General features: G+C 38.5%; 1 protein-coding gene across 1 annotated transcript; it reads right to left on the reverse strand.

Annotated features, from left to right (window-relative positions):
• Window positions 1-230: 230 nt before the first annotated feature.
• On the reverse strand, window positions 231-3,925 carry LOC124279096. The gene is made up of 5 exons (XM_046714895.1): window positions 3,820-3,925; window positions 3,100-3,468; window positions 2,197-2,466; window positions 1,086-1,211; window positions 231-430 (listed from the first exon to the last, which is right to left on the reverse strand). Exons 1-5 carry the CDS (start codon window positions 3,923-3,925, stop codon window positions 231-233), a joined length of 1,071 nt encoding a protein of 356 aa, XP_046570851.1.
• Window positions 3,926-26,541: the final 22,616 nt, after the last annotated feature.

Below are 26,541 nucleotides of genomic sequence, written 5' to 3' on the forward strand. Positions count from 1 at the left end.
TGTAGGAGCCCCCTGGTAACTATAGGTGTTAGTACAGTTAGTATATGGCTTCAGAAACATATTCCTGGAGCCACAAAACGTTCGCCAACAGTTATCGTGAAACTTGGATTACAATAACATGCACACTTATGGGTTTGCTCACTAGGTTCAGTGAGGAGTCAGCATGTAAAGCTCTCTAAAATTCCTGATCAGGTTTAATTTGTTCCATGATGTGACTCGACTGGCTGTCATTAGAACCTTTCCCTGTAAACCCCAGTACTCTCCGGTTCCTGAGTAGGCGTTTCGTCTGGGTTATCCGGGGCTACCTGAGATTTGGTCACACGCAGGTGTAAGCGGTAGGTCAAGACGATGACGAAAGCTGACAGGAAGTAGATAACCCCGGCAAAGTAAAAACACCCGTCTACTTTTTGTGTCGACTTTTCGATTTCATCTGTAACAATAAATAGGAAAGATCCTTTATTGTGAAAAATACCAATGGTGGTAGATAATAAAGTACTGTATGAAACCGATGCGCATATGAGTCTTTACCATTTAGTGATGACATACTGTCTTTACAGCAGTGGATACAGGAATGAATAGTTTTTACCCGAAATCAGGGTGACGTCAGTTAAGCTAATGTATGGTCGAATTCTTTAATCCGAATAATCCTGTTTGGGCAGATTCTGCTGTGAACAGGACTACATGTACAGGACACACTATATGACCGTGATACCGCCGTTGGGTTTGTAACAGCTCTCTCATGGGTTGGCACCCGCGATGATCCGGGTTAGAATAGATCTTCAGTAACCCATGCTTGTCGTAAGACGCGACTAACGGGATCGGGTGGTCAGGCTCGCTGACTTGGTTGACACATGTTATCGTATCCCAAATGCGTAGATCGAGGCTCATTATGTTGATCACTGGATTGTCTGGTCCAGACTCGATTATTTACAGACCACCAACATACAGCTGAGTGTGGCATACAACTAAACTCACTCACTCACTGTGGGTTGGTTGAGGAGCGCGATACCATACTCACGGCTGTTTTTTGGATTAGTGTTTTTATCCCACACTGCACCAAATGTTAGCAGTTCTGAAGTGCTTACTGGCTATTGCTGGCATCGACAGTTTTCCAATGCCTTGACCACAGGACATGATGGCTGCACCGATGGCAGCGTTGTTCTCCCCGAGAAGCAGCGGCATTATATACTCCAGCAAAGGGTTTCCAAAACCTGTGCCATGGTAATAACAACCAGATGTTAGTTTTCTTTTCGTGTGGTCTCGAACATGAATTTTGTAATAAGGGTCCTCTTTTCATGATGATGTTGGCACCACGATGATGTAATGGAAAACAACCCCTCACATCTTTTTGTTTACGGATATAGAAAAAACAAGTCCAAAATGGGATTTAAGGCATGTCATGTTATTATTTTGGATACTGGCTCAAAGTTACATCGGTTTAAAATATGACCTTAAAAAGGCCAGTGAAGTTCTGGCTCGGAATCAACAGCCACAATGGTTTAGCCGCGCTGAACGATCGTGCCATTCAGTCATAGCTATCATTGAAACGGTATTGATCAGTCAATAAGATCGGACGGTGTAAATCGACTATGGCAACTAGTACTTGACAGACCAAGATGCTACAAAGTAATGGCTTTCTAATTAAAACTGGGTTCTGTCCCCATTCAGTCGAAGGAATGTGAGTGTGGCACTGTGGCGCATGGTATTTTAAAGCATGTCCTTATGTCTTGTAAGATTAATATTGTTGAAAGAAATGTCGTATTTGAACAAATTTGTTACTTATGTTAATATGTTTGTAAAATTATAGCCCTATGATGATGACGATGAATTTCTGAAATTTCTACTTGGCGGAATACCGGAAGATGTTAAGGACCAGTTAAACTATGATGTGTGGGCAAATGTTATAATATGTGTCTCAAATTATGTATCTATAAAATATTTATAATTGTTGTGTTTGACCTTATTACCCTGTATAGATTATTTCCTGTACATGTCTGTTGTATTATGTACCTTGAATATGACTGTATAATATACATCTGTAATCTTTGGAGGAAATAAACACTATCTATCTATCTATCTATCAATAATGCCGATGTGACGTAAAGCCCAACCTCAACTCAACTGTAAACTTTCAACTTGGGAATCAACATGTAACACATGTCACAGGTCACAACTGACCATATGCAAGTTATTTACCTTTTAACACTCCGACAAGTACGGAATAGGAGATGGAATAGATGAAGTCATCCAACAGACTGGCCATCATGTTGAGGAGGAACAGGATTCCACTGAAGACGACCATCGCAATGACCACACTCTTCAGACGGATAGTACTGCAGATACAGCATGAGAAGCAGGTGCCCACAACACTGGCCACTGCTATGATTGTCACCAACAACTGACCAGTGGGCATGTACCAGCGCAGACCCTTGAATCTCGATAGCTTAGCCTCAATGACACTGATACCTTTACAAAGAAAACACACTATTTTGTTGATCAATTCTAAATTTTACATCTATTCCATTAATCTTAATTCTTTCTGATTAAACTGTTCCTGGTGACACGGGTAGGCTTGAGGAAGAAAACCAAACAGATTGCAATAGAGTTGGCTGGTTGTTTACCGCCGCACTCAGCAATATTCCAGCTATATGGCGGCGATCTGTAGATAATCGGGTCTGGACCATACAATCCAGTGATCAACAGCATGCGCATCGATCAACACAATTGTTATTTGATGGGATGTGTCAACCAAGTCTTACGACAAGTATGGGTTACTGAATACCAATTATTCTATCCCGGTTCTTCACGGGTCAGATTGCAATAGAGAGAGTATGGCCCGCATGGAGATCTACTGCACAGGAAAACAATAAAAATTCTATAACATTTGAACAATTTTGAAACCTCTTGGAAGAAGGAATTTTCAGTTCTAGCTCTAGTGGGTTTCGCAAAGAGAAATGCTCATTTCAAGAATATTGATAAAAACACAAGATTACACAAACTGCTATTTAAGACGAAGGCTAAGTAAATCGTCCATTCTGTATTGTGTCAACATAGTTCTTGATCTTGATCATAATTCATTTCGTGCGCGTTATTTCTTACCTCCGTCCCACAAACAACAGTCTGCCATGAAGACGTAGAGTAGAATAGATCGGAACACCTTCAGCTCATCCATATCCATAAAAAAAGATAGTAGACTTTGACTTTCTCGACGTTTCATCCGGGCATTCAGGGGTTTCAGAAAGAAACTACACGGAATCATGACACAAGCAGCACCGGCTTGGACGAGCAGATAACTCTTCCAGATGTTGATGCCACGGAATCCAGAAAAGAAGGTTGACATGACGCTGGCAGCGACCGATCCAAAGAAAGCACCACTATTGGGGATGAGTAGAGCCACCAGTCGGCGTGTGTTGAAGTACTGCAGTATTGCCGTAATGATTGCCACTTCGATCAAGTTGTGCCCGATACCTGAAGTATGACAAAGGACGATGTGAGCAATTATGCAGAATATTATAATTAATATGCTCATTATAAAATCTAGAGTTATCAGCTTTGGGGAAAACCCAGAAAATGTATTGAGGTGGCAAATAGAGCTAATAAACAGACTAACATCTGTATTGAATTCAAACTAGCATCTATGTGATTTGTATGGTTTAATCTACATCTCTGTCTAAACTCCAGATACCCCTGCATTTAGGGAAGTCTTCTGAAGTAATGCCAGTTTTGTGTTTTCGGCTCAACATAACCACGTACCACAAACTTCGTAATATTGAGCCCTCGGGCTGTAGCCTTACAGACACAGTATTGGACACTGCTAACCTGGTAGTGCCCCGTACAGGAAAGAGATGAGACGGACATTAGAAATGTCGGAGAACGCAGCTCCGAGATACCCCAGGGACGTCAGAACACTTCCGATCAGCGCCATCCACCGGTAACCAGTCAAGACAGTCAGAATTCCGCTTAGGATTCCTGTATCACGATGATGAAATGATAAGATTAGTTGTATGTTCCATCCAAAAATAGAGTTAGTAAATCATTACAGAGACTTGTTGGGCGTAGTAACAGTATGCAATTAGGGAGTGAATGAGTTGAGTTTCACGCCGCTTTTAGCAATATTCCAGCAATATCACGGCGGGGGGCACCAGAAATGGGCTTCACACATTGTGCCCATGTGGGGAATAGAACCCGGGTCTTCGGCGTGACGAGTGAACGCTTTAACCACTAGGCTACCCCACCTCCCCGTATGCAATTAGACCATATATATAAACGTGTGTGTGTGTTCTTTGTTTGTGTGCGTTTGTGCTAGTGTGTGTTTTTATGTGTTATTGTGTGTTTTTTTGTTGTGTTAGTGTGTGTTTCTACAAGTATGTGATAGTGTGTGTGTGTGTGTGTGTGTGTGTTTTAGTTGTTCTTGGTTGTTGTTTTTTTTTTTGCTTTGGTGTGTGTGTGTGTGTGAGAGAGAGAGAGAGAGAGAGAGAGAGAGAGAGAGAGAGAGAGAGAGAGAGAGAGAGAGAGACACACACACACACACACACACACACAGAGAGATTTCAACTTCATCGTTCATGCTTTCGTAGCTTAGAGTTCGTATAATCATTGATAGCATTCACATTCTCTGATACAAGTGGCATGCATGGTCGTGGAAGACAAAGTATCGCGTACGATTAATTGTGTTGATATATCACGGTTGATTCTGAACACTGGCAAGTTTGGAAACTTTACACCACCAGCCGTTTAAGTAATCGGATTGGCCGAAACCATCAGGATTAACATTTTTCACTCCAGAGCCGCCGACTCGAACCTAGAACGTACCGACCCGTCATATAAAATGTTACTACACAAAAAATCCATGTCCCTTGACAACAGAACGACCATGATGTCTGCTACTGGCATAGAAGACGAAAACTGAAACAAACATCTGGTCTGTTTTGAAGTATCACCTTCATATCCGTTTTACAGTGGGGGTAGTGTCATCTTAAGTTGATAACTTTTTGAAAATTTATAAACTCTATAAACTCACTCAAGCACAATATATTTGTGTCAGCTACATTGGTCACTTATATTTGTCTTTTTATAAGGACAGACTATACTGTTGTTTCTTTGATCTTAAAGCTGCATTTGATACCATTAATAGAACATGTTTGATGTATAAACTTTGGATTGGCAATGTGGAAGGTAAAATCTTTAGATTAATCAGAACTATGTACACAAATGTCCAATCATGTATATCATTGCAAGATGGCTACACACAACTGTTTCACTGTGTGAGCGGTCAAAACAGGGTTGCCAACTGCTATTTTCATTGTATGTTAATGGTATTACTGAATTTCTTGATGTTGATGAAGTTAGATGTATTGACCTTGATGTCTGTCGACTTTTTATGTTACTCTTCGCTGACGATATATTACTGATTGATAGTGCTGTGCGAGGTTTACGAAAAAGATTGAATACTCTAGCAATATATTGTAAAAAGTAGTCTTAAACCGTCAATACTAATAAAACTAAATGTATGGTTTTCAGGAAAGGGGGTAGATTGAAAAAATAAGAAAAAAAATATTTGAATGATACCCAACTGAAATTGTGTCTTCCTACAAATATTTGGGTGTTCTCAAGCAGTGGATCATGGCAGCACAAAAAACTTTGTCACATCAAACTTAGAAAGTGTTAAACATTTTACGTTCCCAGCTGTTAAATCTCAGAAAATTAACATTATCTGTTCTTCTCAACATCTTTGACTACAAACTATTCCCAACTTTAGCTTACGGCTCAGAAGTATGGGGATTGCATCCCTCACAGGATGCAGACAGGGTGTCACATACATGTTGTACTACTTGTAGAAAAGGCCAGTGGCCCCCTTACTACAATCAAGTAAAGTATTTGAGATTACACTTTCTTAGTAAAGTACAGATTCTAGTACTTTTTTAGTTGAGTCCCATCCGCTGTTTCCATGGTGTATAAATTAAAATTAATGAGAATCAAAAACACTATTCAGATAATTTTGTCTTTATTACATTTTTTTCCGACCGACCGACCCATGTTCAGAATTTGGAAGCTACGTGAAACCTAAAAAAAAAGAAAAATCCTTCCCTAACTGCTAATCACACACGTTTATAGTCTGTTTGCATTGAAAACGTACCGATGAATTTCATTTTAAACGAAAACGTAAATCAAATAAAGTGAAATTAAGATTGCGAATCCCCATAATTTTACCTTGCCAATTGAAAATTTAAATCTCATAATTTTATTCAACTTAGGATAAAAGTTGTTTAACAAACAATCATAGCTTCAAATCGCTGTTATTGGTTTGTATACAAGGGGGTATGCACGTTAAATGAAACACCGAGAACAAGGAGGGTTGGTCTAAGTTAACGCTCATCACGTACCGCACGTGAATTTGTTTCACTGATAAAAGTTGTTTAAAAAACTATCATAGTTTCAAATCGCTTATATTGGTTTATATTTCAAGGGGGTAAGCGCAGTAGTTGGAACAGTGAAACAAATTCACGTGCGGTACGTGATGAGCGTTAACTTAGACCAACCCTCCTTGTTCTCGGTGTTTCCGGAGAGCGGAAGGTCGCGGGTTCGATCCCCGACCGCGTCATACCAAAAGACGTTAAAATATGGTACTTGTTGGTCCCTGTCTGGCGCTCGGCATTAATGGGTACAACAAGGACTGGTCTGTTCGGAGTCAGTATAATGTGTCTGAGTGGGGTATTCCTGCTTCACTGCGGCATGGTATCTCAGTGGGCTAGCACTATAAAACCAGCTTCAGTCTGGGCTTGTACAAGCAGCCGCACATACACATACACACGCATGCACGTCGTCATATGAGCGAAATATTCTCAAGCACGACGTTAAACCCAATTTCACCTCACCTCACCTCACCTAATAATTCAATGATCAGTGTGGGAGTTAATACTGTTGACATTTTGTATGAAAATAGTTCTATATAGCTGGTAGCTGAACTTTGGTTCATATGATTGGATTTAATACTTTATGTTCATAGCTTACCTGACACTGAATACAGAGCCTTATAAGTGGTATCAACTATTTGTGCCTCCACAGTCAAGTTTAGGGAAATCAGCTGACTATACCGTTCGCTTCCAGATGATGAGCTGTTTGTACTTTCCATAAACAACAGAACATTAGGCTGAAGATCGATGAATATTTTCTTCAAAGATGCTAAAATCATAGCAAAGAATACTAAACACCACGCCTTTCCCCGGTCTGGGGGATCCGCAACCGCATCAGCTGTCGAGATGGTCAGTTCTTGACCAATTCCGGAGTCCATGGTAAATACCTGAAATATACAACAAAACTCAGAGACACAGAGCGACAGAGTAGTCTGAGCTGGCGCTGTTACCATTTGTGAGTAGGACCCTGATTTCTCGAAATAAACGTAAGTTTCTATTCAAATTTCAAACTGAGTTTGACAATTTGAAACAGTTGAATTTTTAACCCAACTGCAGTTTTAAAATAAAAAAGCCCAAACAACTTAAGTAATCTATCCACCAAACTCAAATTGTTTACTATGTTTGATGTCCAAGATATTTTTATGGATTAAGCTTCTTTTTTATTTCTCTCACAACGTTTCGGGACCATTACAGGTCCCATCATCAGTTCACCTGATGAAAGGTCTTGGACATCGACGTACAACTTCTAATTGCCACTAAAAGACATCATACTATGTTTGAGTTTAATATCGATTTCAGTTCATTTTGGGAAATGCATTTTCCTGTGTTTTCTCAAATTTGGGTAAAAACTCTAACTTAAGTCAAAACTCAGACTTAAGTTTGTTTCGAGAAATCGGGGCCTGATCTCAGTAGATGCTCGGAGATGACCTTTTTTATTGGCACTAAACCCGTGTCTGTATGATGAAACAAACATATGCCCCAAACCTGCACAAAAAAGACACAATTCACCCAGGCAATCCCTCAAAAACAACAAAGCAGTCTTGCAAAATATATGATCGACTGCAGGTAGTTTAACCCCTCTGGGCAAGGTAAATTTGACTTGCATGAAAGAATAGTTGGTGCACCTATACAACCAGATACACTTCCATCACTGTAGGTTAGCTTTTTCCTGGACACTGAATTGGTTAACTACAGTACTATTGATGATGATCGATCCTTGGCTCAGAACCCTTAAAACTATTCAGGATGTATGGCCAAATCAGTGATGTTAATTGATTTGTGTGTTTTAACGCCCCAGTCAGCAGCATTCGAGCTCAATGACAGCGGTGTGTCAATAATCCACAACTGAACTTGCCTCTTTCAAACAGTACCAGGTTTTCACGAAGACGGGTAGTATGATGAGTGTCCTAGCTAACCGTAGCATCAGCCACTTACACAATCAGAATATCTGTTTGTTCGTTCCCTGATTCGTTACAATGTATACGATTCAACAAAATGCGAATCTACCAATAAGTGATTGAACGTTGTTTTACGGCAGACTCAACGTTCCTTCAGCGAGAACTGTTTGGTATTATTATAAGCTTGCAAGTAATATAGACAAGATAACATTTCTATATAGATATATTTACTTCTGTATCCTATTAATAAGATATATTTATGCCGTTTTCAAGTCTCAAGATTGAAAAACTAAGGCACAATGACATGCAGGTCAAAATCAGCAGCATCGAGAGCAAAGTGGCGGATTCTCTAAATCACGTTTTATTACAATAGTAATTATTGTCAAGTAGCCTAGTAGTGACATTGCAGGACTTGGCAACAAAACATACTCATTGACGTGGGTCGGAAATAAACGACTGAGCCGATAATTGAGCTATGAAATCATATCACTAAGAGCACTGATTGTGGAACCAATCTCATGTGTAAGTAGACATTAAGCAATCAAATACATTTGTGATGAAATTTATATATGCTTGCTAAATGTATTTGAAAGCTTAATTGGGGCCTTGTGTAGTGTAACGTCAATAATATTACCTTTTAGAAAGAGATTTTCCCCCAGGGTTGTTAAATGTAGTGAAACGTCTTTTCATTTTTGCCAACCCTAAGAGAAATTTTGACTTGTATGCACTAAGAATCAATTCACAAATGAGAGAAGCACATTCGGTTTCTACGCATGTCCTTGCATGATATCATCCCCAAATTTCACATTTTTTTTATGACACAATTGAACTTGCCTCTTTCTTAAATGGTAACTCATCCAAGCAAATCGTTTGAGGTTTTATGAATCCGGATTGATTGTCACAAATACGTTCTATATATACACAGACGTCCTTTCTTGATTGTATTAAAACTTGTTGTTTATCTATATGACAGCGATTGTCGGGTACAAGTGATGGACCCAGCAATGTGTCTCTCTTTGTAATCATGTCTTTTGAGATGAGAAGCCAACACAATAGAAGTATTAACATAACTCCAGCTTTTTAGTTAACAGTACTTTTTTGAAGATTTCTTCTTCGGTTAAAATGCTGTCTTTGTATGTTCTCTGATATGTCACTCTTAGTGCTTTGATCAAACCACCAATGATACATACAAATAAATGGTTATGTAATCTGAGATCTTGACACACTGAACAACTGAAACATGTTTATGTTGGGCTGGCGTAGCGTGGGTCTTTCTATTGTGTCAGTTTGTGCATTCTACCAATGGCAACATTTCGCAAATGACTTTAAGAACTATAAGTTACAATTAATACTGTTGGTTCTTCATCAAGAAATGTGCTTTAATTGAAGACTTTTCAGATCTTTCAACCACGGTTTTGATCCTTTCTGCTGAAGGGGCAAATTCTTACAAGTCAATGATATCATTTGGCTTTCGTGCTTTTTGGATACAATTGATGTGGCAGCCTTTTGAATAAAGCGTACATTTAATCTATTCAAGTGAATACTTTAATTGTGTACAAACTTTGAGGGACCATCAGATTGTTACGGATTAGAAATTGCCATGACAAAGCGGACAAGTCTAAAATATCCAATAATATATTGAATAATAACGGGGAATTATGTTCTTTGTCAAAAAATGTAACAACAACCTAAATGTCTATAAATACTATCATCAGATATATTCATAGTTCTGTAGTCAATATGTACACATTCTTACCTTGAATTGGGAATAGAAAACGTGAAGCAGAGTATTATACCTTACAATGACACACCTACCTTTGTCCTTGCTTCCTCCGTTGACATTTTGGAACCTTTGTCCTTGTCGTCCTGCACACTCATCTCAGCGCTCTTGGACGTGTTACAACTTTCACACTTTTGTTATCACATAGGATGATGGGGTAAGACTTTCAGGATCAGTTTGTCCAGTTTGTCCATCTGTTTGTTTCACTTCAACAATAGACAGGATTCCAAACCAACTGACTTCCATAAATAAATGCTAATTCACGAAGAAAAAGAAGAAGAGGTTTATTGTGTAGAAGTTGTAGAAACAATCTATAGTGCAACTTGCACACGTTACGCGCGGTGCTTCAGAAGTTTCGATATATACTCAGAGGCAAAGGTTGTTGTGACATGGAATTTCTCCATTCGAACCAGAGGATAAAGATGTTAAATGGTCCAAGACAGGTAACCAAGCAGTTGTGTTGTTTGAATTGAACGAAATTTACAAAAATGACCAGCAATGTTTACTTTAATGGAAATACAACTAGACAACCATCACATCAACATCAGTATCTCAAGCGGAACAGGCAACACCTGCGATAAGGAGCACTTAAGTGGAGAAGAGTTCTCGTCACCAATGAGTCACGTTTACTTTTTCACCTGGCTAAAAGCAGGACACGTGTCTACGGGTGCAAAGGTGAACATCCTTCGTTAAAGATTTCGTTTCCGGACTTGTAAAACTATAGCGAATTTCATTCTCTATACTTCTAAATCTGACAAATAAATCGCGTTATTGTACAGACGTTAGAACGACAGGGTATGTTGTACGTTCAATGAGACTTCTAAACGATGTCTATGATTCTCATCGTGTACATTCATTTAAATGTTAATGTCAGTTTTGAAAAATATATGTATGGAAAGTTCCTGCATTACCAACTGTCTGGGACAACCAGACAATACTAAGACCATAGGAAAATAAAAGGTTTCTAATGTTTGAAATCCATATACTGTCTGAATGTAAAAGCATCCCCATCTTTGGAACCATGAAGCAAATATGGTTATATTTGACAATGAATATTTCCAAGTGTAAAACAAATACCTGACTCCTTAAACTATAGGTTAAGGATACAAACCCCCATTTACTTCCCAGTGTCTTAGTCCATCTGTCTCCCCATCCAAACTGGTTTTCGAAACATCTTATATCATGATAGAGGAGTTCTGTTCAAATGACTTTTGACTCATATTTCGTCAAGCAACATTTCTGCGTATGAATACTTGCCAAGACTCTTTCAGAAGACACCAATTTCCATTGCAACATCTTACCGTTCTGTAGTAGTGGTATCAGTCCCAGCATGGAGGAAAACGGTAAATTAGGAGAACGCTATAAACTCCAGATAATAAACACTACGAACCAATCGATTGAATCATCAGTGTATTTGTAAGTATTCTTCATGTGATCGATTTAACTATTGTGTGTTCATGTACCCTTATTGCCAATTCATTAGATATACTGATTCCAGTCAGACCTAGAATAAACGATGCCAGATAAGTTACTGGTTATTTAACAGCCAAAGCATGGACACGTATGTTTGTCTCTGTTTCAAATCCGTTAAGTATATTAGCTTGTCGTTCCCTGCTGTGGTCCACAGAGATTGCGAAATGATTGTGTTCGTCGATTACTGCCAACCTTTGAGCAGATTGTAAATATGAGATTTGAACCCACTAAAAGCTGCGCTTAACGCTCCAGAACAAGAACAAGCTGAATAGAGTTCTGACAGTTGCAGGGAAAATAGCCTCTTGTGATTTTGGAATTTTAGAAGCTATACATTTCAACTGTTTCTATTCTTACCTCAAGAATTTTAAATGACCCATTTCATGTTGTAAACTCTTGTTATAAGCTTTTACCCTCTGGTCGCAGATATCTTATCCCCAATGTTAAATCTAAGAGAGCAAAACTATCTTGTATTCCTGTTAGTATATCCATTTTAAACCAATCTTAAATATTCCGTTATCTGTTGTGCTTGGCGCGAAGTTATTGTCATAACTTATTATGTTTAACTTTCGAGGATTCTACATGTGCTATTGCTTGGATGTCTTAAATATTACTGATTGTAATGTGTCTGTTTGTATTGTGCTCCCTGTTTTAACATGTCATATACCTCTGATGAACACACAATTCCCTCTTAGGGATAATAAAGTATTATCTTATCTAAATATAAATGTATCCACTCACTTACTCTAGCTGGAGCATAGCTGGAATATCACTGAATGTGGCATCAAACAAGAAACAAAACACCAACTCGCCTAGTGGGCACTCACACCAACAAAACACTAACTCGCCTAGTGGGCACTCACACCAACAAAACACTAACTCGCCTAGTGGGCACTCACACCAACAAAACACTAACTCGCCTAGTGGGCACTCACACCACAAAACACTAACTCGCCTAGTGGGCACAACAAACACTAACTCGCCTAGTGGGCACTCACACCAACAAAACACTAACTCGCCTAGTGGGCACTCACACCAACAAAACACTAACTCGCCTAGTGGGCACTCACACCAACAAAACACTAACTCGCCTAGTGGGCACTCACACCAACAAAACACCAACTCGCCTAGTGGGCACTCACACCAACAAAACACTAACTCGCCTAGTGGGCACTCACACCAACAAAACACTAACTCGCCTAGTGGGCACTCACACCAACAAAACACTAACTCGCCTAGTGGGCACTCACACCAACAAAACACTAACTCGCCTAGTGGGCACTCACACCAACAAAACACTAACTCGCCTAGTGGGCACTCACACCAACAAATCACCAACTCGCCTAGTGGGCACTAACACCAACAAAACACTAACTCGCCTAGTGGGCACTCACACCAACAAAACACTAACTCGCCTAGTGGGCACTCACACCAACAAAACACTAACTCGCCTAGTGGGCACTCACACCAACAAAACACTAACTCGCCTAGTGGGCACTCACACCAACAAAACACTAACTCGCCTAGTGGGCACTCACACCAACAAAACACTAACTCGCCTAGTGGGCACTCACACCAACAAAACACTAACTCGCCTAGTGGGCACTCACACCACCAACAAAACACTAACTCGCCTAGTGGGCACTCCAACCAACAAAACACTATCTCGCCTAGTGGGCACTCACACCAACAAAAACACTAACTCGCCTAGTGGGCACTCACACCAACAAAACACTATCTCGCCTGAGTGGGCACTCACCACCAACAAAACACTAACTCGCCTAGTGGGCACTCACACCAACAAAACACTAACTCGCCTAGTGGGCACTCACACCAACAAAACACTATCTCGCCTAGTGGGCACTCACACCAACAAAACACTAACTCGCCTAGTGGGCACTAACACCAACAAAACACTAACTCGCCTAGTGGGCACTCACACCAACAAAACACTATCTCGCCTAGTGGGCACTCACACCAACAAAACTGATATATACATTACTGTAAATGATGGTGTGATATGTGTTGTGGCTGAACTCAGTCAGGACAAACGTGTATTTCAAAGCAATAGATTAGGCGTGTCAATGACAAAGCAAATAGTGACGTCAAATAATAAAGGTCTCGCGACCTTTTCCCGTAATGATATTCATATCCAACCATATGTACAATACACTTGAGATGACATACTTGGCATCTGTTATAACATGCTCTTAATGTTCTAAACGTCTATGACTTGGTAATGCCATTCATTTCATGTATTGACCATTATATTTTACAGAGCAATGGAAGTGTGGTTGTTGTGCGGGCTTTGGTTGGGGAGTAGCGTAAAGAAGGACAAGGTATGGGGTATCCAAATTTAAAATGTCTGTTTCAGGATTATATTTCAATATTTCAGATTTTAGAAACTTTCAACGGTTTACATTTCCTGTGCAAACACCAAAATGTTAAATTATAGGAACGAGCTGAATAACGTGAATTTGGTCGCCCAATAATGTATATTCCACTAACTGAAGCTAACAACATGTTGGTCATATGATTACTGGGGGCTTCTCTACTGTTGAAAATAACCACGTTCCTCAGTTATTGAAACTATGAAAAATATCACGGAAGGTCTTCTCCCAATAGGAATCACAAATCAGTGTGTACAGATATTGTTGAAGAATATGCAAACACAAAGACCTAAAGGAGGTGAAGAACCTGTTGAATGTCTTTCAGAGTCAGTGTGCGACTTTGGAATACAATGTACATAAGATTCACGAACTAAGAAAGAGGAAATACCCATTCTGCCCCAGCCATCTGTAACGTAAAGTAAGCCTGTCCTATATGAAAGAGGTCTTCCCACTGACATGCACACAAATGACATAACCATTATATGTTATAATTCTACCAATTGTTTGACCAAATTATGGGGAATAAGTGGCATATCAAATACGGCCATTGTAGTAACGAAAGATATGTCTTCCAAAACCACACATCGGTGCTGTCAACTTTACCTTTGGTGCTAACATCTAAAGTAATGTCCATTACTCTCTTGTATTCGTTCCGTAAACACCCGTTCGAAGAGAGATATATTGATGGGCACCACACAATCCCTGCCTGTTTCTTTTAAGAAAATCTTTATAATAACACGTTCAAAAATAAAACAAAAATGCAAAACATAAGAGGTGTGATGCACACGTTTTGGTCATGGGTAAGTGGATTGCCATTTGATTGGTAAAATTGTGGACTACTGCTGAGCACATATCACAGTTCCTAGTCGATGTTAGACTGAACAAAAGAAAGTGATAATGTGTGCGTAAATGAAATATCTCTCTCTCTCTCTCTCTCTCTCTCTCTCTCTCTCTCTCTCTCTCTCTCTCTCTCTCTCTCTCTCTCTCTCTCTCTGTGAACCTTATGTGTGTATGTATGTCTCTATTCGATTTCTATAGTATAGTCTTTATTCATGTGAATGTAGGCCATCGGCCCATGGTACAACGTTATACATTGGCAGCCTTCAAGCTGTAGCGATGACGATTGTTAGCATAGAAGATAAACAAGGCAAGATTTCTTAAAACCAGAGGAGTAGCATTACTCATCAGTCGATTAAATTTACACAAGGTTGGATGGGTGAAAACATCGACAGGGATAAAACGTTTACGTAGATCATCATAGGCAGTACAAATCAGTAAAAAGTGGTACTCATTTTCTACATAGTTACAGGCACACATTTCACACAATCTTTGTTTCTGGTTTTTGGTTTCTTTATATATCTACCAGTTTCTATATTCAGTTGGTGTGACCTACACCGGAAGCTCGCTAAGGCAATACGAAATTTCTTGATAGTTATGCAATGGAGATATGGCTCAACACCAAAAATAAATTTAAATTGAGAATATAGGTACGTTTTTGAGCCATTAGACAACGAGGAATGCCATTCCTGTAAATATGTGTTTTGGGCTCTAGATATGAATTCAGAAATAAAAAGGTTTATATTAGGAATACATTGATTTTCCCATACGTATCCAAAACCCTTTGTATACAATAGGTTTTTTCATTTTGATTTCGTTATAATGGAACGTTTGTAAATAATACAAAAATGCAAAACAATAAACGTCTTTTTTACTAGTAACTTGTGAATGAACATTCTTTAAAACAATGTGACGCACACGTTTTGGCCATGGGTACGTGGATTGGCGTTTGATTGGTAATATGGACTATTGAGTCCATATCGACTTATCATAGTTCCTAGTCGATGTTAGACTGAACAAAAGAAAGTAATAATGTGTACGTTAAAGGAGACTTTAATACTGTAGCATACATGCAGGCACTGTTAGAGATACAGAAATATATTCAATGCATATTTCATTTAACGGATGCCCACGCATCTGCATATAAGCGATGTATCAGAAATAGGCCAATCAAGCCTGACACACATCAAAATGATTGTTGAAAAAGAAAGCGGTAGAAATATATAATTATGTCTGACATCTGACATCAGGGAAGCGCATCATTCGTTGTATGCTCCCCAGGGAGATTGACAATACGATGTGCCGTTGAGATTGACATCCAGTGAACGAGGGAAAAACAAAGGGCCTTTGAGCAGCTGAGCTGAGCTGGATATCGGCGCTATACAAATGTTAGTATGTATGTATGTATGTATGTATGTATGTATGTATGTATGTATGTATGTATGTATGTATGTATGTATGTATGTATGTATGTATGTATGTATGTGTATGTATGTATGTATGTATGTATGTATGTGTGTGTGTGTGTGTGTGTGTGTGTGTGTGTGTGTATGTATGTATGTATGTATTCGACAAATAGACACAATTGAATAATCGAAGTCAAACAGATAATGTCACACTGAATCAAAGCGACAAAACACTTTCCACATCCATAAGAAACCTTTGCCAAGAGCAGCGTTGATTGAGCGATTTTGACAGTATTATCACGAGCCTGTGTTTATGAATCACTATCAAACACCATGTCCTGTACCATAAACCATTCGGAAAGCTTACTGAGACATTACATGTAATCTTGATCGACCAACTTCTGAGCAATAGTCGTATGATGCTCTTTGAAACTTTCAATTCATTTATGCTTTGAGTCAGACCTCTTAGACGTATATGCATAAAACCCTATAAAGCTCTCTAACATTTCTGGTCAGGTTGTGAAATATGTTCCATAAGATATGCCTCAACTTGCTGTCATCAGAATCTTTCCGTGACCATCCCAGTACTCCCCGGTTCCTGAGGAGGGTTTTCGTCTGGATTATCCGGGGCTTTCACAGGTTTGGTCCAACGCAGGTGTAAACGGTAGGTCAAGAGGATGAAGGACGCTGACGGGAAGAAGGTAACTCCGGCAAAGTAAAAACACCTTTCTACGTCTTTGGTCGATTTTTCGATTTCATCTGCAAGATTAAATATGAACAATACTTCATTATGAGGAACACCAGCGGCGGTAGACATTGAAGTAAGGTATTAAACCGACGAGTATTGCTGCATATGAGTTAAGTTCTTGAAAGGCATTTAGAAATTGGACGGACATGAATACAAGACACATGTTATGGATAACAGCTTCTTTTTATTCATTATACGACGCTTAAGAGCATTTTCTTGCTGCTTCATCGGTTGCAAGAGGAGGAACAGGATGCCACTGAAGACGACCATCGCAATGACCACACACTGCCGACTGACATTACTGCAGATACAGCCCGAGAAGCAGGTGTAAATCAGGTCGTGTAAGGAATAAAAAGAACTTGCTATCAATAAAACGTATCAGATCAGACCATTCACCTGATGAAGGCGCAAGAATTAGCTATAAAGAAATTTGTCATCTATAAAACGCGTCATGTATTCATGCCCATGAGGTTTTACCATTGAGTGATAACATTCTGGTTTTACAGCAGTGGACACAGGGATGAATAGTCTTGACCCGAAATCAGAGTGACTTGACAGTATGTGGAATTGTCAATAGTTCAGGACAAGTTACAATGGAATGGCGAGATTTGACCATATTATATGAACCTGTGTGTTAATAAATCTTGAAACGATCGATCGACAAAAGGAACAAAACCTTTAATATCCCATTTCGTCATTTTCAGTAGATGAAATTATATCAGTATTTTCTGAAAACAAATGTTGTTTTTTGTAATTGCCCAATCTACCACGCACCGGTTCTCACCTTCCTCAAATGTCTAGTAAAAAGTTCCATGTTTTATTGTACATTAAAAAAAAAAAAAAAGTTGAAAAATCTACTTAAACCCGTTTCGTGGGACTCGAATGTGTTTTTACTGGTTCCGACAAAATGAGGTGATCACAGGAATTTCGTCAATAAGATAAGGTAATGTTTGGCCAAACACTTTGATGAGAAGAGTCCAATCGTGACAGGTTCCTTGGTAAACACAGGTATAGATATATCTGTCAAGGACTGGCCGTGGGGCGCGATACATACTAGGCACATTAAGAAACTGTGCATACAAAAATTTAAAATCTAAATTGATCAAACCTGTGTAGACACATAAGGATTTAAACTCAGAGAATAGTGACATGTATCCAACATGCATGCACGTGCCACGTTCCGTGACGTCAGTGGGTTCGTCCATGAGACGTGCAATACGTTGTTGCACGTGCATTCCGGGAAAGAGAAACAGAGCAAATGAATGCCACACAATACTGTCACTTTGGAAAGCTCAACCCCTGCCCTTGCGATCGTTCAAAAAATTAAACGGCTTTTGAAACGCATAGCATGCCAAGGCTCACGTCTGCACAACGTCATGAGGCAGTGGGATGGTCCGTGGGGGAATGTCTCAACGACAAGTGGCTGCACATTTCCACCGCCACCGGAACACCATTTCTGCACTGGTGAGACGCTACCAGAACACAAATGACTTCATCGATCGGCCACGTTCTGGACGTCCACGTGTAACAACGCCAAGACAGGACAGATGGATAAGGGTGACCCATCTTCGCCACAGGTTTCAGACTGCAGTGATGACTGCCCGAACAATCCCAGGACTTCGCCGTATCCACCACAACACAGTTCGACAACGTTTACGTCATCACGGGATCCGACCACGACGTCCCGCCATACGGCCTATCCTGACACAGAGTCATCGACAAGCTCGCTGAATGTGGTGCCGAAATCATGTCCGCAGACCCTTGTTTTGGTGGAGAAATGTTGTTTTTACAGATGAGTCCAGGTTTAACATTTCCCATAGTGATGGACGTCAACGTGTCTATAGACGCGTGGGAGAACGTTATGCACAAGCCTGTGTCCTGGAGAGGAATCGTTTGGTCGTGGTTCCGTGATGATTTGGGGTGTAATAACAGCACTCCAAAGAATTCCTTTGGTGATTGTTCAGGGCAACTTAACTGGTGTGGGCTACAGGGATCAGATTCTTCGACCTGTGGCAATTCCTTTTGTGCAACGTCATGGCCCTGGGTTAACATTCCAACAGGACAATGCCCGACCTCATACGGCAAGGGTTGCTATGGATTTCTTGCAACACCACAACGTTGACTTCAAATTCACCGGATCTCTCCCCGATAGAGCATGTTTGGGACGAGATGGATCGACGTCTACGCCGTCTTCCTCATCCGCCAGATAACGTCCTTGACCTTGCAACAGAACTTGAGAGAATCTGGCGTGACGTCCCACAAGCCTTCCTTGCGCGTTTGATAGGCTCTATGCGTCGTCGATGCACTGCTGTTCTCAATGCCGATGGTGGACATACCCGTTATTGAGCTTGTGACATGGTCGTTTGACCCCTGTCCCGCTTGTGGACTCTTGACGTCATTGTGATTGACTTTTCAATTGAAATTCTCCCGACTTGTTATGGTCTCATGATCCCTCCATTAAAGTTTATATGTACCTTTGACATTGTTATCGTACTTATCAACTGGGATAATATTTTGACAATGCACAGTTTCTTTATGTGCCTAGGATATATTGCTCAGCTGTTTGTGGGAATATTGTTTTTATTCTTCACTGCACTGAATTATCTCTATCCAAATATAAATAGTTATGAAGTGCTTACCGGCTATGGCTGGCATCGACAGTTTGCCAATGAACTGAAACCAGGTCACCATGGCTGCACCGATGGCAACGTTTTTCTCCCCGAGAAACAGCGGCAAGGAATACTCCAGAGGTTTCCAACACCTGTGACATGGCAAATAGCAACAAGATGTTAGATTTCTTTTCAAATGGTCTCGAACGTGTATTTAGTAATATAAGTGACAACTGCTGATTACAGATAAAGAAAAACTGGTTTGCGAAATGAGATTATGAATTTCTATGATAGTTACAGTTAAGTTTTAAATACGGGTATTTTACGCATGGTGCGTTTTGTTGTGATGTTTCAAAACATAAACACCATAAGGCTCATAAACAGAGCGAAACCTTTTGTAAAATGAATCACGTTTTAATTCATTGCTACACAAAATTGCTATTTTCATGATGCGTTTCCTTTTTGGGAGAGTATATATGGTATTTCTAAAGCGCCAATATCCAGCTCAGCTCAGCTGCTCAAAGGTGCTTTGTTTTTCCTCGATCATTGGATGTCAATCTCAAAGGCACATCATACTTTTCAATCTCAACTCCCTGGGGAACATACAACTCTTGCAGCCATTTAGGCGCACAGAGTTAATGCGGTTTGCCCATCCAAACGAGGTACCCATTCACAGCTGGATGGACGAGAAACACGCAGGGCACTTAGGAGATTTAGAACACAAAGTACTTTCGCTAATAGAATAACATATTGTAGACAAAGAAATCATTATAAATTTTGTTGCAGAAAATATAAATCCATTTCATGTAAGAAATCAGTAGAAAGATTGCATAGAAGCATAAATAGTCAATCTAGCTTTTGGAAACAGATCAGATCATTACAAAACAAACCCAAACAGAAGAATCTTATAACGAAAACAGAATGGCTTTACCATTCTAAAAATGTTTTTGCAAATAACAATGTTTTTTCTCCTCACTTGGATGATGAAGATGAAATCTTTTCAGATCAGTTCACAGATATTGATGCATTCATTCTAAATTCTAATATAACTGAACATGAAATTACATCATCAATAAACAAGTTAAAAAAGTTGTTACTGCTGTTTTAAATAATAGACTTACTAACTGGGCCAATATGAAAGATAAGATACCGGAAGTTCAAGCTGGTTTTAGAAAAAAATTATTCAACCATAGATCACATTTTTACTTTATATGCTGTAGTTCAGAAATGTTTATCACGTCGTAAACACAAATTATACGTTGCTTTTATTGATTTTAAAAAAGCATTTGATACAGTTGATCGTTATAAATTATGGTCTTGTTTGAGAAAAGCTGGTCTACAAGGGAAGATGTTTAATATACTAAAATCAATGTATTCAAATATCAAATCATGTGTACGTAGTGACTATGGTGTTACTGATTTTTTCGATTGCCCGTCCGGCTTACGTCAGGGATGTATATTGAGTCCTCTGTTATTTTCGTTTTTCATTAGCGAATTGTATTATGAAATTTCAAGTAACGGTAAGCATGGTTTACAGATGTATCCTGACATCCTAGAAATCCTTATGCTCCTTTTTGCCGATGATGTTATTTTACTATCTGACACAGTTATTGGTCTACAGAATCAGTTGAATGTATTAAATAAATACACTAAGGAATGGAATTTATCTGTAAATTTAGATAAGACAGAAATTATAGTTTTCAGAGAGGGAGGCCCTTTAAATTTTAAGGAGAGATGGTACTTAAATGGACAACGAATGAATGTAGTTGATGGCTTTAAGTATCTTGGTATAAAGTTTAATTCAACACTAAATATGGACAAATGTGTTTCTGACCTATCACTGCGAGGGAAACGAGCTTTACTTAATATGATGTCGGTTTCGCATAAACTTGGAGTTATTACACCTAATGTATTTTTCAAATTATTTGATACCCAAATACAACCAATTCTATTGTATGGATCCGAAGTGTGGGGTTACCAAAGATTTGAATGTTTAGAAAGAATTCACCTACTGGCATGTGAAAAGCTTCTTTGTGTTGGATTAGCAACTCCAAATAATATGATATATGGGGAATGTGGAAGATACCCACTTTACATTAATTCGCAAATAAAGTGTTTAAAATATTAGTTTAATATCATCCATATGCCAGAACATCGGCTTCCGAAAATAGCTTATAACATGCTCTTTCATGTTGATAGTATCGGTAAGGTTACATGGGTATCGCATATAAGGTCACTATTATTCTCACATGGATATGGGTTTGTATGGTTTAATCAATCTGTTGGCGATCTATATCTATGTCTAAATGATTTTCGTAAAGTAGCAATAAATATGTTCTATCAAGGATGGCAATCCAACTTAGAAAACAGTTCACGTTATGATCTTTACAAAACGTTTAAAACTTTATTAGAGCCAGAAAAATATGTATTAGTTTTAACAAATAGTAGCCTAAGAAATATATATATTAAATACAGACTTGGCTTGTCAAAGTTAATGATTAATTATGGACGGAATATATCACTTGAAAGAATACAAAGAATTTGTCCACTATGTAACTCTGCTATAGAAGACGAAATACATTTTACCTTTGAATGTCCTTATTATGCAGAAATACGAACTAAATATATACCAGAACGTTTCTCATCTAAGTTGAGTAGAATAGGGTTTGTTTCTATTTTGTCATCGAATGATGCCGATGTAATATTTAAATTATCTCTATCTGTAAAACATGGAATAGACCTAAGAAATAACTTGTTGAACGGGATTTCAGATTTACCTCACTCTAAAAAGTCCTTCTGATTACCACCAATTGTTAAATGAATGTTATATTTTTATTTTTTCCACTGTATCTACTAATCGGTATATTCTCAACCAGTGTATTTACGTAAACTTGTATATGGGCTGATGGCCTTTGATACAATAAAACACCTTTGACTTAGTCACAGTACTTTTTCCAAGTTTACTGCATGTTGCTGTACCCGCAACTAGGTGTTTGAACGTATTCATGTGGCATATGCCAACATTCTATACACTAATAACGTGCCATCTTAGAGCAGCAGTCAGTTGGTGCGGCCCCGTATTTGAAACGAAATCAATTGATTTTCCAAGTAATCGAGATTAAGCAACAATTTACTGAAACTTAATATTTGTGTACACGCATTGTACGTGATGTTCGTCTGTGATCGCATGTTCAAACTTATTGTGTGGTGCGCACGAAGTGTCAATGTATTTGTGTGTGTGTGTATATATATATATATATATATATATATATATGGTATTGCATTCACTAGGACTATATCTCTGCAATATGTAAATGTTATGGCATTCACTAGACTTATCATTCTGCTATATGTAAATGTAATGGCATTCCCTAGTCTTAGAATTTTTCCACATATATATAGGTATAGCATTCACTAAGACTATCTCTCTGCCATCTGTAAATGTTATGGCATTCACTAGACTTTTCATTCTGCCATATGTAAATGTTATGGCACTCACTAGACTTATCATTCTGCCATATGTAAATGTTATGGCATTCACTAGACTTATCATTCTGCCATATGTAAATGTTATGGCACTCACTAGACTTATCACTCTGCCATATATATGTATATTGGTATAGCATTCCCTAGCACTATCTCTCTGCTATATGTAACCGTTATGGCATTCACTAGACTTATCACTCTGCCATATATATGTATATTGGTATAGCATTCACTAGGACTCTCTCTCTCTCTGCCATATGCAAATGTAATGGCATTCACTAGACTTATCACCTGCAATATATATGTATATTGGTATAGCATTCCCTAGCACTATCTCTCTGCTATATGTAACCGTTATGGCATTCACTAGACTTATCACTCTGCCATATATATGTATATTGGTATAGCATTCCCTAGCACTATCTCTCTGCTATATGTAACCGTTTTTGCATTCACTAGACTTATCACTCTGCCATATATATGTATATTGGTATAGCATTCACTAGGACTCTCTCTCTCTGCCATATGCAAATGTAATGGCATTCACTAGACTTATCACTCTGCCATATATATGTATATTGGTATAGCATTCACTAGGACTCTCTCTCTGCTATATGTAAATGTTATGGCATTCACTAGACTTATCATTCTGCCATATGTCAATGTTAAGGTATTCAGTAGTCTCAAAATTTTGCCATATTTATATTGGTATAGCATTCACTAGGACTATCTCTCTGTCATATGTTAATGTTATGACATTCACTAGAAGTATCACTCTGCCATATATATGTATATTGGTATAGCATTCCCTAGGACTCTCTCTCTCTCTGCCATATGTAAATGTGATAGCATTCCCTAGCACTATCTCTCTGCTATATGTAACCGTTATGGCATTCACTAGACTTATCACTCTGCCATATATATGTATATTGGTATAGCATTCCCTAGCACTATCTCTCTGCTATATGTAACCGTTTTTGCATTCACTAGACTTATCACTCTGCCATATATATTGTATATTCACTAGGACTCTCTCTCTCTGCCATATGCAAATGTAATGCATTCACTAGGACTCTCTCTCTGTATATGTAAATGTTATGGCATTCACTAGACTTATCATTCTGCCATGTCAATGTTATGTAGCATTTTTGCCATACTATTGGTATAGCATTCACTAGGACTATCTCTCTGTCATATGTTAATGTTAATGTTCTCTGCCATATATATGTATTTGACTAGGACTCTCTCTCTCTGTCATATGTAAATGTGATGGCATTCACTAGAGCCTCTGCCATATATATATATATGGTATAGCATTCACTAGGACTATCTCTCTGTCATATGTGTCATGACACTCCACTAAATTATCTCTCTGTAAATGTTATGGCATTGGTATAGCACTAGGACTCTCTGTGCCATACGTAAAATGTTATGGCATGCTATTCTGCCATATGTAAATGTTATGGCATTGCCTAGACTTATTACTCGGCCATATATATACATAAATCTAGAGCGATAAGTTTAGTCAATGCTATAACATTTACATATGGCAGAATTATAATTCTAGTGCATGCCATAACATTTACATATGGCACAATAATAATTCTGGTGACAGCCATAACATTTACGCATGTCAGAATGATAATTCTAGTAAAGACCATAACATTTACATGTTCAGTCACAGAACATACAAGTCAAAACAGAAGCAATGACAATGTAAAGAGGATAATCATTAGGTTATAATAACAAAGTGTTTAATCCTGTTGGTAGGAAATGCGCTAATTATTTGAAGCTACTGAGTGAATCAGGAAATGTACACATTTCCTAAATATTCCAGGAAGTTTACACATTTCCTGATTTGACACAAAAACTGTAACATAGCATAGCATGTAACATAACATACTGTAACATATATATATTCAGGGATTATATGTTACAGGGAATGTGTGAAACCAGGGATTTCACGTAATCCATGAAAGAGTCAGTGATTTCGTGAAATCCCTGTGACCTCCAGGGATTTCATGTATTCCCTAAAAGTTCAAGGGATTTCATGAAATTACTGAAATATTAGCTCAGTGATTTCATGAAATCCCCGTAAGCGTTTATTGAAATAGAGAACACCAAATTTATGATGCGAGTAAGAGTATATGCTGATAAACTTCATTTATTTGGACAAGATAGACTGTTATGACGCCGGCTATTACACTTCAGTCCCATTTTAAAACATTATATCTCGATTTACACTGGTTAGGACAACCCTTACATTTCTGGAAACCCTGACCACCACAATTCGACTCGGAAATCACAGCAGTCCGGAGAGATACTTCTTTGTCCATTGTCACAAAATTTGTGGAGAGTGAACAAACCTTTGAGGATACCGGATTTCACGCCTTTCTATAATTGTTCATTAGCTTGATCGTGATGCATAACTATACCAAGAATGTTCCTAGGGTCACTTCTTCTTCTGTCCATGTGTGGCATTTCTCTTGTCTGGAGTTATTACTCAACATAATAAATTAAGGTCTGATGTGACAAATGTATTACATGTTATGTAATAAGCGCTTGGAAGTGCAGCAAAAGGAATCATCAGCTGGGTTTAAAAAAAATCGATCAAAGGATTAACCGATACCACACTGATTGATTACTGTATTCTGTCATGCCTGTGTAAAAACAACATCCTTCCATCAAATGTATGTAGTTTGTTATCATTAATTTTGGTAGCATTCAGCAGAATCATTCCACTTCATTATTTAGCTGTTTTGTTTGATGGGACAGACAACATACACTAGGTCGCACAGGATGTTTACTTTTGTCCAAAAATGCATAAAACTATAATGATAAATTCATTAGGGTCATAAGACAAAACTATAAAGACATTCATTGACTTCGGGTTTTTTCAGTCCTAACATTTTGTATCACTGGCATATGAAGTTAAACGTATATATTGTTATAGCATTCACTAGAACTATATCTCTGCCATATGTAAATGTTATGGTCTTCACTAGAATGATCATTCTGGCATGCGTAAATGTTATGGCATGCACTAGAATTATAATTCTGCCATATGTAAATGTTATGGCATGCACTTATAATTCTGCCATATGTATAATGCACTAGAATTATAATTCTGCCATATGTAAATGTTATGGCATGCACTAGAATTATAATTCTGCCATATGTAAATGTTATGGCATGCACTAGAATTATAATTCTGCCATATGTAAATGTTATGGCATGCACTAGAATTATCATTGTGCCATATGTAAATGTTATGGCATGCACTAGAATTATAATTCTGCCATATGTAAATGTTATGGCATTCACTAAACTTATCACTCTGCCATATATATACTGTATGAAGAGTTATAGCATTTATTAGAATTATCATTCTGCCATATGTAAATGTTATGGCCTTGACTAGAATTATCCTTCTGCCATATGTAAATGTTATGGCCTTGACTAGAATTATCCTTCTGCCATATGTAAATGTTATGGGCTTGACTA

The sequence above is a fragment of the Haliotis rubra genome, unplaced genomic scaffold, assembly GCF_003918875.1.
Source record: "Haliotis rubra isolate DU_JTF1 unplaced genomic scaffold, ASM391887v1 Scf246, whole genome shotgun sequence".
NCBI classification, from domain to species: domain Eukaryota; kingdom Metazoa; phylum Mollusca; class Gastropoda; order Lepetellida; family Haliotidae; genus Haliotis; species Haliotis rubra.